General features: G+C 44.1%; 1 protein-coding gene across 2 annotated transcripts in view; it reads left to right on the top strand.

Moving 5' to 3' along the window:
• The window catches only part of LANCL3 (LanC like family member 3), a 396607-nt gene that overhangs the window by 282997 nt on the left and 94047 nt on the right, over positions 1-19563 (top strand). For both annotated transcript variants that reach the window (XM_069204602.1, XM_069204604.1), the window contains one exon: positions 3292-3554. In XM_069204602.1, coding sequence (XP_069060703.1) covers positions 3292-3554 — 263 coding nt within the window. The remainder of the gene's footprint in view (positions 1-3291; positions 3555-19563) is intronic.

The following is a 19563-nucleotide window of genomic DNA, read 5'->3' as shown; positions in this document are numbered from 1 at the left end:
GTTTTCTGGTGATGGTGGAATTTTAGGTTATGAAGGTGTTTAAGAGAAAGTGTACGAAACTGCAAGCTCACTTTTTCTATGACATTTGTTATTAATCTTGCTATACGTGTAATACACTTAACATAACTGCTATTTCTGCTACATTATTAAGGATTAAGACCTCTTATTTGTGTAAGTGGCACACGTATTGGGATATCCCACACCTTTATCTGGCCACCTTTAACTTAGAACTAGACTTTATGGATCGCTTTCAAAAACACAACTTCTTTTGCTCGTGTTCACGCAGTGTACTAAAAACTATCCATATTCTTGTAAATTTATGGCCTCTGTGGAAGGAACAATATATTAAGAAATGAGAAAAATTCAACAGAAGGGATCTAAACCTGGTACTAGATACAAGAGCCAAGGGCCTCATGAGATGTAAAACAAAATAGAACATGTTTTCCGTGGGGTTTGAAAAGTGTTGCCAGCTGCATATGATGCCTGCTTTCTAAGCAGAACAGGCATACCATAAAGCTAAAAAAATGTATAATAATATTCATCTCTTTTATAAATGTCTCATTGAAGAGATAGTTGGGCACTGCACAACAGCTTTGACATCAGGCCTGTCAGGCCATGACACTATGGTGGACCTGTCAGCAGTTATTTCATTTTCTGAAGACAAGCCCCCAATGCAGTTTGTCTTCTTTTCCTGCATTATACCTTAATTGTATACATGGTGGAACTGAACAGGAACGAAGATGTCTGACATGGTTTTGGAAGTGATACCTTATGCTGGGCCGCTCATCCGATGTCTTGCATCTACGGATTTGAAATATAATAACACAGACAAAGCCAACCGTTTTAGCCTTTGCACCCTTCACTATTACACACATGATACATACAACATGGTTAATAACAGTGCAAGCTTCATTCACATCTATACCATTTATGGCACAGACAACATTAGTGCTTGCTTCCATCACTGGTGCAGCAAGCTCATTGTGGGTGCAGGCGTCTCACACCACACACACCCACACACACTCCACAACACATGCATACACATTTGCCCATAGTTACAAACATCAGGTATAGCATAGAGAGAATCATGCATGCTTTCCTTTCACAAAGGAAAAGTCTAGCTAAGACAGTGGTAGTGTAAGTTTTCCTCACATGGAACAGGATACAGGTGTGACACAGACAGCGACAGCACAACGTTTTCCCACACATACAAAACTGATATAACATGTGCACTGCTATTAGGAAAACATCCTTTTTTACGACTTTTTTATTACGAAAGTCGTGGTTAACGAAAGCGCAACAACGCTTTCTTTAACCACGACTTCGTTTTTTTGTGCATTAACTACTTATGTTCTGAACAACGAACATCCGTGGTTAAGGTACAAAGAAGGGAGTTGGCGAAGGAGGACGACGCAGGTGACAAGGGGTTGACTAAGGTAAGTAGTGGGTTTAGGTTTTGGGGAGGGGGTGGGGGGTCAGGGGGTTTTAGGTTTTGGGGTGGGATTGGGGGATGGGGCGTTTTTGGTTTTGGGGAGGGGGTGGGGGGTCAGGGGGTTTTAGGTTTTGGGGTGGGGTTGGGGGGATGGGGCGTTTTTGGTTTTGGGGAGGGGGTGGGGGTCAGGGGGTTTTAGGTTTTGGGGTGGGGTTTGGGGGATGGGGCGTTTTTGGTTTTGGGGAGGGGGTGGGGTGTCAGGGGGTTTTAGGTTTTGGGGTGGGGCGTTTTTGGTTTTGGGGAGGGTGTGGGGGGTCAGGGGGTTTTAGGTTTGGGGGTGGGGTTGGGGGATGGGGCGTTTTTGGTTTTGGGGAGGGGGTGGGGAGTCAGGGGGTTTTAGTTTTTGGGGTGGGGTTGGGGGGGTGGGGCGTTTTTGGTTTTGGGGAGGGGGTGGGGGGTCAGGGGGTTTTAGGTTTTGGGGTGGGGTTGGGGGGGTGGGGCGTTTTTGGTTTTGGGGAGGGGGTGGGGGGTCAGGGGGTTTTAGGTTTTGGGGTGGGGTTGGGGGGGTGGGGCGTTTTTGGTTTTGGGGAGGGGGTTGGGGGTCAGGGGGTTTTAGGTTTTGGGGTGGGGTTTCGGGGGGTGGGGCGTTTTTGGTTTTGGGGAGGGGGTGGGGGTCAGGGGGTTTTAGGTTTTGGGGTGGGGTTGGGGGGGTGGGGTGTGGGATGTAGGGTGAATGGTGCCTATTAGTAATGGTTTTATCAGGAATGCCTTTACAACGAAATATTGTTGTTAAGGCATTCGTGGTAAAATCATTAGTAGTAAGGACGAGGTCAGTGTTCCGACCTCGTTGTTAAGGTTAGTAGTTGTTTTTAATTCGGTGTTCCGTCGTATAATCCTGCTATTATAACCTTCCATTAAGAGTGGGCAGAAGTCTCAGAGTTACACTCTGCAGAATTCTGTGGAGTTACATAAACACTCTGTGAGATTCCGCAGAGTTCTGCGAGCTGGAGGAAATCAGACATGCCACGCTGCTCGCGGTGCTTTTTAGTGCTGGGAGCTTTTTCAGCACTGTAAAATAAGTGTGAATGGCACCAGGTGGCATGCCAGAGGGTGCTGCTTCTTTCTGCCACTTGAGTACATTTTCTACTTGAGCGGCAGCTTTCTCAATGTGAACAATCGTGACCTGCCACAACCACCTGCGTTGAGAAATCTTGCCAGGAGGCATTCTACTGCCCGAATATCATACTAGGTGATGCAAGTTCTCACCCGTGCTTCAACTTAATGTTGAAGAGCCGCAAGCAAGAGAACTCCACTACACGGCAATTGGTGAAATTTTGTTGGAACTCTGTGCTCCATGCGGAACGTGGAGTGGGCAAAACTCTGCCAACTCCGCTGGAAGAGCAGAATTTTTCACCCACCCCTATCTTCCATACGTACATGGAACATGTATTATATGATTTCTCACATTCAAATACATATACACAAATATAGATGCAGAGTGCAGCACTGGCAGCAGAAGTGCAAAGATTTCTTTTATAGCACATAGAAACAATTCAGTCAATAGCTGTGAAAGGTTCTCTGGCTCGCCTACACATATACATAGAAACATACTCAGGGATGTACATTTTTTGTCCATTGCCCTAGGCATACAGTTTCACCAGTTATGGTTTTTAGATGTATCATATAGTAAACAGTCCTGTTGAAAAACAAGATCCGTAGTTCATTGCCATCACACAGAAGTTGAAAACATAAATGCATCTTTGCCAGCCTCTTATTTTAAACATGTAACAATATGATTAATGCTGTTCTGCATTATTAATTTGATTCTTACCACATGCCCCATTTGGATTTGTTTGCAGGTGTGTGGAGGTCTTTTATATTTACTTCAGTGCAGGCCGTGTGGAGGAGCCTTATGTCAGCATCACCAAGAAGAAGCAATTGCCCAAAGATGGACTTTCACATGAGGTTGAGAAGGAAGTTGGTCAGGCTGAAGGGAAATTGTACACTCATAGGTCCGCATTCAGTAGGGCCTCTGTGATTCAAGCTTTCCTGGGCTCTGCTCCACAACTTACTCTACAGTTGTACATATGCGTGCTCCAGCGGGACATAACTGCGGCGAGGGGTATGTAGGATTTACTGTATGATATAGCATGCATACTTCTATTTACCTATCCCGTCTTTGAAAGTACTGAATGCCCTTGAGTAATGTTTGCTTATCACCTTCCTAATTTATAAATCTATTGATGCTTATTGCTGCCCAGTTGTCCAAAGTGGCATAAATTGCAGAAACTATTAACTCCAATTCTTGAAGGCTACATTAAAGTGCAGTATTATCAAATTGGGACTTATTATTGAGTACATTTTCAAGGTGCAAGTTTTTAATCAGATTTCTATAGTATCTAGATGTATCTAGATTGCTGTCTTTGTTTCTGTCTAGTCCTCTTTCTATTGTGCTCCACCAACAAAATGTGTCAAATGTGCCTAATGACATGTTATGGTGAGGATATGGCCTAAATGTAAGGTAAGGTGCCAGACAACCTTAATTAATAATTAATTGACAGATCCCACATAACTATATACCACTGGTCAATGGCATAAATAGTAACATCAAATAAGTAGCAGAGGTGGCATGTGTTGTGTGTTACTTGGTCTATTTTGGCTAACGTTTGAGAATTTGAGGATAAAGTCAGACTCCTCCGTAAGAAATAACTATGTGAAGAAAGCAAGTCAGTCATTATTTTGTGATATCCTGTAATTCTTGGGAAAGAGGGCTATTCATGAAAGTGCAAGATAGGAGTGAGTCTAATCACAAACCTCTGGTAGTAAAACTGGCTTAGGAAAAAGAATCCTCCTTTTCTGATTTTGTTAGACGTGAACATCTGTTTTCAAATTATAGGACAATACGTAGATTGCCACCTGCAAGTCAAGTGGAAGTGTAGAGATAGATTTAACTTGGTGATTTGGTTGTTCAAGATGAACTTAAGTAGGAGGACAAACTAGGTAGGATGATAAGCAAAGGCATGTATAAAATGAGTTTTGGAAGGTTACTAGGAGACAGCTGACACTATGAGCCAAATTATGCCCTTTCCAGACACCCACAGCCTTAGTTAAGAATGTAAGAAGGTTCAAGTGGGGCAAAGCAAGCTTCCTCTGGTTCCACTCCTCTGTTTATATGCACACCCCCCCCTCACAGAAAATAAATGCCAACCACTATATTAAAGGTCTACCAATAAGTGGTCACTACACAACAGCCACATTTGTTGATGTTATATTTCCCTGACCATCTCGACCTATCCCTGACAAAAGAGTTGGACAATTTAAAACAATCCCAAGTTTAAAATAAATCATAAAAAATCCAAAGACATGAATGAAATATAAGGGGGCAAAGATAATTAATAACTGGTCACTGAGAGTTGACATGGGTGAGAAAAAACTGATTTAGCAAAAAGGACCTATACAAATATGCCAAAAAGAAGAGACAAGGCAACCAATAAAGTCTCATTTGTGTAATGAGTTCGGTAACATGCTTTTGCAGAAATGACAGCCCCAAATGAAAGTATGATGGAAAGTGTTCATTGACATATATTTACATATTATCATCACCATTAAAGTTTTCAGAATAGGATGACATTTTTCATAGGGTTGAACGCCTTACAAAATTTGGGAAATAGGTCTGGTCAACCACTGGAGAGCTGCTTCTTTTCATGTGTGTCTTAAATGGTAACCACATTTTCTTGAATGTATGCATTTATTTATTAACTATTACAGATAACTTTTTAATTGCATAAATATCCCACCCTTTTGTCCACAACAAAGCCTCTGGATGAGCAGCTTGTAAAAGTTTCAAAAAATGCATTATGGCGAACCTAACAGCGTGCAACAGATGCACAATTGAATTGCCTGACATAGTGGTGAGATGGTAGAGGCTGTCTTCACCAGCATTGTCAAACGGCAGTATAATGGGATTAATAGCTAAAATTTCTTGCCAGTAAGACTGAGGGCCTGCCAACAATCTTAGAATGCAGACTGTGTGCTACGGCAGAGAGTGCGCATTCCAAGGGTGCTGTGTGCGACGGCATTGGCCTCTGCTCCCTAAAGGAGCTGAGGCCAGTATCGCCGCACTGTTTCCACAGGGCTGACCGGCAGAAACATTGTAAGATCACGGTTTCTTCCTGTCAGCCTGGTGGAAACATCATAATATGACAGAGGTGAGGCCGTCGCCTTGACAGCCACCTCACCACCATCATATTGGAGTTCTGGCGGTTCAACTGCCCAACTCGTAATCGGGCCCTAAATCTGGGTGCAGCACCAGCACATATGTGTGAGGATGCCAGACTTACCACAACTCATCCAACATAAATTGGAGCTGTCAGTCAGTCAAAGAACTTTATTCGGCAGTTGCCATAAAAGTACAAATTAAGATCAGATTTCCGAGAGAACAAAGCAGTCAGAAAAAAAGTAAAACACATCTTACATATGTTACCAAAGAAAAAGGATGACAGATTAATCTTATCCAAATTCCTCTTTCACAGATATTCCAATAATCTTATCAAAACATATGTTACCAAAGAAAAAGGATGACAGATTAATCTTATCCAAGTTCCTCTTTCACAGATATTCCAATAATCTTATCAAAACGTTTACTGATTTCATGCAATATAATACCAAAAAACTGTTTAAATACCCTAAAATATAATAAAAACCTTTCTTCCTCTGGAATAAAAGCTATACTAAACCACATATATAAGGTATAGAATTCTAAAAATAAAAAGAAGATTTAAAAATCAGCATGAATTAAAAGTAATAGATTAGTAGATAAATTGGAGCTGTCAAACATTGCCTATAATCATGAAGAGGACCACATATCTGATTATGTTTCACCTGAGATTTTGACTCTTCTAAATTAGGCATATAGCTATGCCTAACAAGATGATATAGATGAAATGTCCATCTTTGTTTAAAATAATGATTCCAATGGAGGTCCTACTTGCCATTTTTTTTCACTGTGATAGTGTCTTCCCAATGGAAGAGTTGGGTTAGACATAAATTGTCTTTTGTAAGATTAAACAGCGCTACACAAGAATATCTATTTAACAATTAGCCATCTACAATAATGTCACCTGACAATTGAAGGTTGTGTGCCCTCTTCCTCTAATACCTAACATCGACCATCCCATTAATTAATCAATTAATTATTTGAGGGGTAGAAGTAGGGTAGGAGCAATATCACAACCATGATAATTTGCCTTTCAGTGACACATTTCCCATTCCCTTTATCTTAGAAAACCTCACATTTACATTACTAGACCCAGCTTTTGTCAAAAGATTTGGCATGGTGCCACCCATAACGTATGGTGGATTATTATATCATTCATGTTTTCTCACAGATGCTCTTCAGATCAAGGAAAACACTCATACACATTTCTCTACCTGAGTGTACAGCTTCACAATAGAGATAGGGAGAAGTGCTCATATGCTTGTATAAGTGCAGTGTCTCCCCTCCTAAAGCAATGCTGATATGCTTAATGAATAGGGCAATTGCGATTGTAATCAGTTCTGAGGGTTTCCCCAAGGGATTTCTCTGAAATCGCATTCTGAAAAGTCTCTTCTACCTTTTCCTAGAATGCTCTCGGGATCAAAATATTATTGCACTGCAAATCATAAATCATATTGCAGATGTTGGATGGACCCGAACACCAAAGGATCATTATTGGCTAGCTGTACATCAAAGGGCAAATGAAAACAGTTGTGTTTCAGACAAAGCCATGCTTAGCTGATACATGATCAAATTATGATTGACATAAGTCTGTTATTAGAATCTGGCTGATACTGGTGGCTGATAAGTTCACAGCCCAGACCTGTGGTTGACTTTGACTCCTTGATGAACAGTATGAACAGGCTGTTCACGGAACTGATGGTGACCCAACTAAACCACAACTCTGCCTCAGAAAACTTTCATATAAGCACTTATTGTTAGACTTTGATCAGCAGAGCATGCCTTTCATGTATCTGGCTGTTCTGTTGATCTTCCTACCATCTTTCCAATACAATTCTAATAGCATTCTTCTTAGCATAATTTTCTTTAAAATGGCATCCAGATTGCATCCAGTTGTAATTCAGATATAACCCAACTTTAAAAGTCACCAGCTTATGAATTATTGCTTTTTGCATCAACAACCTAAAAATACTTTTAACATATTGGTGTGTGTGATGCCACCACCCAGATTCAAGCATTAAAATTGTGCCAATTCATGCATTTGTTAATTAGCAGACCAAAAGAACATAGATAGACAGATCATATAATGAGTGATCATCATTGGTGTATATGTTTGAATATTTTTGTACATAGCCCAGAAAACTATTCATGTGATTCTGAAATGTTGAAGAACAATGTGTCTTTTAGCCAAACAAAGAGAAGAAGTACGTCAGACAGCTAACCCGTGTTTTACCCCATGTAGGCACGCAGTCCTGGGACATTTTTAAGGCTGGAGTGAATTATTGTATTGTTGAAGCTGTCAAACACACACCATCAGTGAGAGCATTTGTCATTATTTAAAAAATATTCCTGTTTTCAACAAAACCTATGTGTCTCATCTATCCCAAATCGACACAGACACAACAGATCTGGGGATAAAGTGGTGGTCCTTTGACGGAACTGTGCTGCCCCTGTGCTTGAGCACTGCTGGGTACCTGGAATCCCTGTGCAGAGGATTTTTTGGCAACAGGGTGTGGATTTTTGTGTGAGAGGAAGATGACTGTAGATGACTTTGGTGGACTTGACCTGCCAGTGATATTAGCAGATGGCCTAAGCAGGCCAGGTATACCCACTTCAGCGCAATCAGAATTTTTTGGCATGTCACACTTGTATTAAAACTATCGGGAACAAAAATATCTTGCCACAAGAATATTGTGTCAAAAATGAGGCCAACATAAATATTGAGTTTACATACTTTGTAAGTAACCTATCAAAACATTGTGTCAAACATATCGTTCAGAAGAATATATTTAAAAAAATGTATATTGAAATATGCATATATAACATTATTTGTAATTTATTTAAAATATGAAACGACAAACTATTATTAAAAGTAGTTTTACATATTAATGTGGATTGAAAAAATTATATAGATACACATATATATGCTTTAAAAATAAACAATTAAGAAAAATTACATTAAAAAATAAACCTATACATATGTAAATATATATATGTGAATATGTATATATATATATATATAAAATATATAGATATATATCTATATATATATCTATATATATATTTATATATATGTAGATATATATATATATGTGTGTGTAATACACATTAAATGAAAAGCAAAGAATAATTAAACAAATTCCAAAAAGGCAACATTAGAACAAATGTTGGACTTTGGATGAGTTGGATTTACTACTCCCAATCTAAACAGCAATAAGGAATGGGTTGGATTTAGGCGAGGTTAAATTTACTATTCCCATTCCTATCTAAACAGCAATAGGAAAGGGTTGGGCTTTGGACGGGCAAATTTCAATATTCCTACTCCAGTGTAGGCAAAAGCAGGAAAATTCATAGACTTTGGAGGGGTGAATTTTAATATGTCCACTCCAGTCTGCACAGCAGTAGAGAAAATGTTACACTTTGGAGTAGTTGGATATATCATTACATTCCTAAGCTTAAAAAAACACTTAAACATAGAAAAATATAAATATTTGTACATATTCAAAATAGAAAAATTGAAATATATTAATTATAGATAAATATATATAAAAGTAATATAAATACACATTTCATCTTACAAATATAATATAAAAAATATGAAACATATTGAAAATATTTAAAATATGTACTCTCACCACTACCCTTTAGGACGTACATCAGATATATGCAAAACAAAATTACCCCACAAATTATGAAATGTATGCTCTACCGAAATGGTAATTGGTGAGCCAGATTCCCCCATGACTATGACCTCAATGGAACCAATATGAATTTTTCAATCCACAAGGGGGAATCGAAAACACATTGGGGCATATTTAAGAGCCCCTGGTGTCTCCTTGCGCCAGGTTTGCATCATTTTTTTTTTTACGCTCATGTGTCCCAACAAGGCCAAAATGGCTGCACCAAATTTACAAAGTGGTGCACCTCATGCATTGCGCCACTTTGTAACCCTTTGCGCTACATAATGCCTGCGTCAGGCATAATGTATGCAAAGGGGGCGTTCCTCCATTGGGGGGGGCGAAAAAATGGTGCAAAGAAATCGAAAAGATTTATTTGCGTCATTTATTTTGGCACTTTTAACGCCTGCTCAGAGCAATGGAGGCATGCCATTGTTTTCAATGGGCCTCAATTGGCTTTGAAGGATAAGCGTCAACATTTTTTATGCTAATCCTGCAAAGCTACAAATAAGCATAAAAGATGTTGACGCTAGTTCCCCTAACTATGGACATGGTGCGCCATACCTTAGTTACGGCTCACATATGATGGTATTAGGGGGCGCTAAGGGGCGCAAGAAAAGTGGTGCTGCACTGGATGCAGTGCCACTTTTCTTAAGGCACAGTGCATATGTTCTAAATGGTTTGAAATATTAATTGACAGACCTATGAACAGGACTGCTCAGGTATCCACATTGGTTTTAGATTTCAAGGCAGGGTCTCTTGACTAATTGTAGATTGTAGTCCTAAAGAAAAATATCAAACTCCCAGGGAGTCCCCAAAGTCAGACACAAGAGACTGTTTGAAGGAACAGGGAAGCTGAGATGGTCTTAACCCTGTTGCTATGAATAAACCTATTTAGTGCCAAGCAGTGGTGTCCTTGTGGAGGACACAATTCATACCCACAAAGGTAATGGAATCATTCCATCTGTTGGAGTTGGCACATAATTGTGTAAGATGGTCATTTATCACCTCTCACTGTTGTGCAGATGGAGCAGACTTGGTGCATGCATGAGGGCAGGCTGGAACAACCAACAGCCTCACCATAGCAGGGCAGTGACTACTGGTCCCTCTAATATAGACAGGGGTACACTTTGGTTGAACCATCAGTTCAGCTACATCCAATTCTCTGCTGGGGAACAACATTTTAATGATAAAAACACTACAGGTGGTAGAGCTAAATATATGTATAAATCAGAATGGGAAAGTAAAAAATATAAGTATGACAAACTTCTGAACATTGTGGTTGTCAGACTTGTCAGCCTTAGGAGGGTCTTCGCCCAAACGTTTTGCCTTTCTCCTCCATTTTTTTTACCTCTTTTTACTGGTATTAAGACTCTGCACACTTTACCACTACTAACCAGTGCTAAATTGATTTTGCTGTGTCCTCTAAACAGGGTAATACTTACTTATCCCTAATTGGCATATCTAAATTACCTATAGGTCCCTAGCAGATCACACTAAATGTGCCCAGGGCCTCTAAATTAAATACTACTAGATGGCACTGATTGTGCCACCCACCTAAATAGCCCTCTAAACGTGGCTCAAGCCTGCCATTCCGGAGCCTGTGTGTGCAGTTTTAAACTGCCATTTCGACCTGGCAAAATACACATTTTGCCAGGCCCATACCTTTATTTTTAAGCCATATAAGTCACCCGAAGGGTAGGCCCTGGACAGGCCAGAGGGTATGCCATGTATTTAAAAAACAGGAGACATACTTTGAAGCTTTACATGTCTTGGTAGTGAAAAACTCTTAACTTCATTTTTCACTACTGCAAGGCCTATCTCTCATTTAGGATAACATTGGGGTTGCCGTATTACCCTTTATAAGTGCAATTTCCAATTGGGAAGAGATAATTCCTTCAAATTTGGTGACTCTGGAAGCACAATTTAAAATCCTAACTTATGGGGAAGTCACATTTTAAATTGCAATTCTGAAAATGCCACTTTTAGAAAGTTGTCATTTTCTTGCCTTAGTCATTTGGTGCCTGCAGCCTGCCTCTGATCACAGGACTGGGTGTAGTTGGCAGTTGGGCTCTTTGTGTAGTCCTCATAGAAAGCTACACACTTTGGGAGCTTAGGTGTGTCTCAATGGGCCATCACTGGCTGGATGGGAGGGAAGAGCTTGGTACATTCTCACTTACACCTGATTAGGCTGTGTCCTGTCCCCAGAAGAAGGGTTGTATACCCCCTGTAGTTAGTCTGGAGCCAGGGCAGTGAGGGTAGGGAGGGCAGGACATCAATGCACTTCAAAAGCACGCCTTTAGTGTCTTTAGAAGTCTCCCCCACTTCAAAGGCACTGCTGAGTTTAAATATTGGACGTCAGACACCACCACTTCATCACACTTCTGCACCTCTGGATACTCTGCCAGGAAGAGGGCTACTGTCTTACTGAAGATCAGCCACTCTGCTGGACTGCACTCTGCTAGGCTTCTGCTTTGCTGACCTGCTGTTTGTTGCCCTCGTGTCTGGGTGAGTAAGACTGGACCTGCATTTTTCATGAACCCAGAACCCAGAGTGACTCTAAGGGATACTTGGCTAGCCTCCTGATCTGAAATCTTAGGGACATCATAGGCTTCCAAACAAACTGCTTCTGCACCTGTACTCTGCCATTTGTGAGTCTGACCCCAGTCCTGGACCCTTGGAATTGGGCCTAAGGTGTTTGTTAGCAAAACCGATGCATCCTCTCTGCTGAGCTACGCTTCCCTGAGCAAAACTGATGCTTCTCCTCAGATGAGAGATTCATCCCTGAGCAGAATAGATGTATCGACATTGCGGCATGGATTGGCTCCATCTCCAAAGATTTTCATCGCTGCAGCATCCCACATCTTCGAGCCTCGACGACGACGCTGAACCTCCACATTGCAGCTTCACCGCTCTTCAGAATCAATGTATCGCCTCGACTCCCCATTGCATGCCCGACCCCGGTCTTTGCATCACAAGGCCGGGATCGTCAACATCAAGACAACAGGACCACACACCTCAGCCTCACTGCATCTCGGAACCGACGAATTGCCTCGACTGCGCAAAGCATCTTTGACGGGGATCCACATAATGCTCTGCAACCAGGAATTAAGGTACTTTGTTCAGTGGATTTAACTGGGTCCCTGTAGGCAGCCCATGCTCCATTGTGGTGGGCCTGAACTTGTGTCTTTGTCTTGGTCTGGTGCAACCAGATACCCCTTTAGTGCTTTTTGGAGCTATTTTACTTAAAACTTTAAAATTCAATATCTCTGGTTTTACTACTTGGATGTTTGTAGTTTTGGTCTTGTTTTTTTTTTTAAACTGCTCTATTTTTCTCACTCTGCTGTGGGCTTTTTTGAGGTGTGTTTTTACTGTGTTACTGTTTGAAGTGTTTCACAAATACTTTACACGTTGCGCTAAATTAAACCTGACTGCTCTGTGACAAGCTACTAGGGGGTTGAGCACAGGTTAATTTGGGGTATGCTTATGCCTTACATTAACTAACAAGGATTGTGGTTGCTGCTTAACCTGGTCAATCAACAACCCAATTTCTTACAGTGGTGAAGTCAATTTCATCAATGGATCAGCAAAAGAATTTGGGATGTACTACAAAACGTGAAGAAAGGGGAGACAAATATAAAAAACATGGCAGTGAAAAAGGGATGTGTGTAGCAATTTTTCGTGATAAATTATCGAACCTGTCACTATATTGGATCATGAATATTGAATCCCAAAATGTTATGACGGTAGGTAGTGAGCTATAAGTATTTCCTTTTTAACTCCACAGCGATGCACCTTGAAGATAGGCATATTGTCAAGGTACATAGATGTAGAGCGAAGAATAGTAAATTTATCTATTCAATGAATACTTGGTAGTCAATATTCTGGATGAAAAATGATAGCAGGAAAATATTTAAAAATTTATATTGTGAAGATGAAGGGGCGCTTGAAAAAGGGAGGTGACTGAAGGTTACAAAAGAGAAATCAAACATGGGCAACTTGAGCAGGGAAATGTGATGAAAGTAGACAGACAAGTGAGGAGTGAATAAGAGATGGTAAGAAAGAGACTGGGATAAAAGTGTAAGATTATGTGAGAGAATTACAAAATTAGAGGAAAAAGGGCACGGTGCAAGGAAGGGAAAGGCAAATGTTGACAAAGCAGAACGGGGTCTTGAAGAAATTTTGAGGTAGAGGGTAAGAATTAATGTGATGGTGAAGAGTTAGGAAAGGCCTAAATTAAATTGTGGAATCATCTTAGCTCCTTCATTGTTCTCATCAGTGTATTTGGTATGGTTCGCTGTTGATTTTTTTTTTATTTGTTATGTTACCTCTTGCAAAACTGACACACGGAATGTGGAATAACGTTTTGTGAATTCACACAAAATGGCTCTACATGCACTGTTTCTGCAACTTTAATGGTAACCTTGGCATTAGCATTTATATTTTGCAGCATTGTTATCATAATCATGTTTTATTAGGATAAGATTACAATGACATCTGCAATGCAATATGCATATGCATGCAGACTGAAACATGGTTCTCCCACTAAAATGACTATTGTCATTTTTGTGGCTGAATGAGCACTGCCTTGTGTCATACTTGTGGCCAGCTCAGAGCAAAACCGCGCTCTGATATTCGGATGTGAATATTATCTGTGCCTGTTGAAGAAACTCTTCCATACTATTCCATTTCAAGCACACACAACAGACACCTGAAATCTGGAATTTAATAGATTACTCCAATAGTGCAGGAACCTTCTTTTACATAATTAAAGTAATTTTTGAGTGTCTAACAGAGTATTACGTCAAAAGATACTAAAAGAAGTCATAATTTGACATGGAATATGCAATATACAGATTCTCATCTGCATGATTCACAGCAACCATGAACCGACAACAGGGTTGTTGAGAAAAATATTAATATAATTGTTAAAGTCAACAAAAGAGATAAAGTTTGAATTAATACGTTAGCCAAAATATCTCATACTTAAAGAAGGGACCAAAAGACAGCTAATATCATGTAGCGCTAATCAAAGTCAGGCACATAGAACCTCGATTTGTGGACAGAGGCATTGTCTTACCTCAAGCTTAACATTTTCACTGCTGTACTTTTGCTGCCATGGACATCCCAGGCATTTCCACTCAACATGGGATGAGTCACTACATAGCATTGGCGAACAAAGTTGGGTGGTGCAGAAAACTTCCTGTTCACCTGCTTCCACCAGGAAGATCCCATACTAAGCATTTATCCCAGGTTTCCGGGGGAAACCCTGGAATTCCCCTCACACAAACTAATTTGTGCATCGCAGGGACTTTAAGCTTAAGGATTGCAATGTGCTTTGAGGTGCAGGGTTATAGGGGCCATATTGTCCATCTCGAGTTCAGAAAATCTCAAGGGATTCATTAGGCCCTCTGGAATGCGAGTTAGGGACTACTGCCAGTTCATAATTGGCAGGCGTCTTGCTATTCTACAACCATCCTTCCTTTCAGCTAGGCCATCTGAAAATTGGGTGGTGAGTACTGCCACTTATGGCATATGTTTTGCTGGCCTTTTCTCATGGTTCATAATTGCCAGCTGGGAAGCAGGAGGCAGAACCATGGATGAGCGTGGTTATAGCTTCCCTCCTCCAATCTTAAATAGGGGCCATGGAGTGTTAAAGAAGAATGGAGAAATGGAAGATTGACTCTTCTTTTTGGGGTTGTGGCCAGAGCACGGGCTTGTCAAGACGTACCTCTGCTAAGCCCAGGGACCAAAGTTCCCATCATGGGAATAAAATAACACTTTCATTGCCACATTTGTGAGCTGAAGCATGGGCTTGGATGAGGGAAGAGCAGGCGAAAACCTGACCTGAATTACAGTCTTTAGATTCCATTGAAACATCTTCAAACTTTCGAAGACTAGATGCTACTCCAGTTCACCCAAAAGCAAAACCAGACACTAAAATGACTGCTGCGGCTGAGCTCTCTGAGAGCAAAGAGACTCTGCTGATTTTGCCTGCCTAATGACCCACTTGAGAATTCCTCTGAACAGGAGTGTGAAAGAGGGTGAGCAAGCCTGTTCAATGTGGATGCTTGAATTGATCCTAGGACACTAACCACTTGATATCATAGCTGTGGTCTTGTTTGCATCTCTGTAAAAGTTTCAATGGCTCTAGATGAAGAGCGGGCCTGAGAAACATAAATAAGGAACACCTGCAATCTTTACATTGAGAGTTGATGAAGAATAAAGAGTGGAGCTTCGAGACACCATGTAGACATCTACAGGTGGAGAAACATGGGGTGATATCCTTCCCTTCCTGCTGAATGTCCACAGCTAATACCAATTTCAACAAAAAAGCACAAGCAGAGCCATATTGATCCCACTCACTCTAAGGAAGATACATACATTATTAAATATATCCAAAACATAAAAGTTAACACTGGGATAATGTTCACTGCACGGAGCGGGGTACATTGGTGAGGCTTCTACGTTACACTACCCTCACTGATGGTAATCAGTGGTTTTGTCACTTTTTTTTAACTGCTTCAAGCTGATATTGATGGGAGCATCCAGGAACATTTCTACATCATAGGAAGATATGATTGGCAAATTACCACAAAATTGGGGAGTCAGCATCCTGCTATGCGACACCAGCTTAGGGATAACTGTTATCACTTTATCTGAGTGTGGACAGCCTATTTAAGGTACCTGATTTTACCCAAGATGCTATTCATATTGGTTGTGTTTTGACCCTCGGGTAGGTCGCTCCCCTGCTCACGCAGCGCCTCCAGTCCCTGACTGCCTTCCTCTCCTGTGAGTGTGCTCCCCCCTTCTTGCCCGTGTACCCCGAGTGCTTGAGCTTGTGCTGGTGCTGACTGAAATCCCTTTTCTCTCCTTGTATCCCATGCGTGTGCCCCCGAGTGACTGAAATTCCCCTTTTCTCTCCTTGTATCCCGTGCGTGTGCCCCCGAGTGCCGTGCGCCGTCCTCCCCTCTCAGCCCCTCCTTTTTAGTAGATTTTAGTAGGCTCTTGTTCCCTTTTCGCCGTCTTGCCGCTTTTCCCGCCGCTCCTACCGCACTTTTCCCGCCGTTTTTTGCCGCTCTTTTTTGCCGCTCTTTTTTGCCGCTCTTTTTTGCCGCTTCCAGCTCCCCTGCCCGCCCACCTCCCGCCTCCCAGCTGACCCCGCCTCCCCACCTACCCCTTAAATGGCGGCCGCGCGCAGCGGGCGCGCCGCTGGCGCGCCGAAGGCGCGCCTAAGGCAAACCCGTCTGCGCCCGTCCGCGATTGGACCGCGCCTAGTGCCCGAACCCCTGGCCCCCGCGCCCCCCGCTTGACCTATGACTCCGCCACCCTCGCCAACCTCAACCCCGGCCGCGCGCCGGGCTGCTACCGCGCCACCCCCAAACGTACCCACGGACCCTTCACCTGCAGCAACTGCCGCTTCACCTGCCTACGGACCCACACCGCCACCACCAAGAACGACGCCCCCGGAAGCAACCTCGAATGCATCCTGGTCAACACCCGCTCCGTCCACAGGCACGCCATCGAACTGTGGAACCTCATCAACTCAACGAACCCAGACATCGCCTTCCTCACCGAGACCTGGATGAACCCCTCCTCGGCACCCGACATCGCCATAGCCATCCCCGACGGCTACAAAATCATCCGGAGAGACCGCTTCAACCGCACCGGAGAAGGCATCGCCATCGCACACAAAAGCTCCATCAGCATCTCGACCCACACCGACAACTCACTTCCCGACGCCGAACACCTCCACTTCGCGATCCACATCGACCCCAAGACAACCCTAAGAGGCACCCTCATGTACAGACCACCAGGACCCCGCACCAAGTTCAGCGAAGACATCGCAGACTTCGTCAACCCCCACGCACTCTCATCCACCGACTACATCCTCCTAGGAGACCTCAACTTTCACCTGGAGAACCACACCGACAACAACACCACCGCCGTTCTAGACAACCTCGCCAACCTGGGACTGAAACAACTGGTCAACACCCCCACCCACTACGCCGGACACACGCTCGACCCCATCTTCTCCTCAAGCAAACACATCACCTTCAGCCACACCACCGAACTCACATGGTCGGACCACAGCTGCGTCCACTTCAGCTTCAAGAAAACCACCGTGCATCACCACACCCGGCAACCACCAAAAAGATACTGGAACCGAATCACCACAGAACAACTCGCAGCAACGCTCTCCCTGAACCAACCCACCAGCACCAGCAACCCCAACGAGGCCGCCAACAACCTCACCAACTGGATCTCCGACTGCACCAACCTCCTGGCCCCTCTGAAGACCCAAACCAACACCAACAACCACAAGAAAAACTCCTGGTTCACCACCGAACTCAAAAACTCCAAGAAAGAATGCCGCCTCCGCGAGAAGACATGGCGCCTCAACCCAACAGAGGAAAACCTGACAGCTCTCAAGGACACCACCCGCCAACACCACCAACGCCTCCGCACCGCACGAAAAACAGCCTACCAGAACAGGCTTGACAACAACGCCCACAACAGCAAGGAACTATTTGGCATCGTCAAAGAGCTCTCCAACCCGGACGCAGAAACCAACCCCATCCCTCCCTCACAGGACCTCTGCGACTCCCTCGCGACCTTCTTCCACCGTAAGATTGCCGACATCTACAACAGCTTCACGACCACCAACATGAACCCGCCCCCGGAAGCCGCAAACGACATCTCCACCATCCTCGCCTGGAACCCTACCACCACCGAGGAAACCACCCGCGTCATGAACTCGATCCACTCGGGATCACCCTCCGACCCCTGTCCTCACCACATTTACAACAAGGCCGACAACATCATCGCACCCCACCTCCGAGACGTCATCAACGCCTCCCTCACCACTGCTACCTTCCCTGAAAGCTGGAAACACGCAGAACTCAACGCCCTCTTAAAGAAACCTACAGCAGACCCCACCGAACTCAAAAACTTCCGGCCTATCTCCTACCGTTCCCCGCCAAAGTGATTGAGAAAATCGTCAACGCTCAACTCACCGCCGCCCTGGAAACCTCCGACTCCCTCGACTCCACTCAGTTCGGATTCAGGGCCAACCACAGCACCGAAACCGCCCTCATCGCAGCCACGGACGACATCCGAGCCCTGACCGACAAGGGTGAAACCGTGGCCCTCATTCTCCTGGATCTCTCTGCAGCCTTCGACACGGTCTGCCACCGCACCCTGATAGACCGCCTCTGCAGCGCCGGCATCAGAGGCAAGGCCCTGGAATGGGTCATCTCCTTCCTCTCCGGAAGGACCCAGAGAGTCCGCCTCCCCCCCTTCAGATCCGCAGCCACGGAGATCATCTGCGGCGTACCCCAAGGATCCTCCCTCAGCCCCACCCTATTCAACGTCTACATGACCCCCCTGGCAAACATCGCACGCAAACACAGACTCGACATCATATCCTACGCCGACGACACCCAGCTCATCTTATCCCTCACCACCAACCCCACATCAGCAAGGACCAGACTGCACGACGGCATGAAGGAAGTAGCGACCTGGATGACAGACAGCCGACTGAAACTGAACACAGATAAAACGGAGGTCCTCATCCTCGGCCCTACCCCCTCCGCATGGGACGACTCCTGGTGGCCCCCCGCCCTAGGCAGCACTCCCCAACCGACCAACCACGCACGCAACCTCGGCTTCATCCTGGACTCCTCCCTCTCGATGACCAGACAGGTCAACTCGGTGACCTCAGCATGGTTCAACACCCTCCGCATGCTCCGCAAGATCTTCCGCTGGATCCCCATCGACACCAGGAAGACCGTCACCCACGCCCTCGTCACCAGCCGCCTGGACTACGGGAACACTCTGTACGCCGGCATCACCACCAAGCTGCAGAGGAAACTTCAACGGATCCAGAACGCCGCAGCACGACTCATCCTGGACATACCTCGCCACCACCACATCTCCGGACACCTGAGAAAACTCCACTGGCTCCCGGTCAACAAGAGGATCACCTTCAGACTCCTCACCCACGCACACAAAGCCCTCTACAACCTCGGACCCAAACTCATCAACTCCCGCGATTCCTTCTACACCCCTCCGCGCACTCTGCGCTCCACCGGTCAGGCCTTGGCAGCCGTTCCCCGCATCCGCAAAACCACCGCCGGAGGAAAATCCTTCTCTTTTCTGGCAGCGAAGACCTGGAACTCCCTGCCCAGTCACCTTCGCGCCATACCCGAACACCTCCCCTTCAGAAGGCAGCTCAA

The sequence above is a fragment of the Pleurodeles waltl genome, chromosome 8 (genome assembly GCF_031143425.1).
Source record: "Pleurodeles waltl isolate 20211129_DDA chromosome 8, aPleWal1.hap1.20221129, whole genome shotgun sequence".
NCBI classification, from domain to species: Eukaryota; Metazoa; Chordata; class Amphibia; order Caudata; family Salamandridae; genus Pleurodeles; species Pleurodeles waltl.
This window is presented reverse-complemented; position numbering and strand designations above follow the sequence as displayed.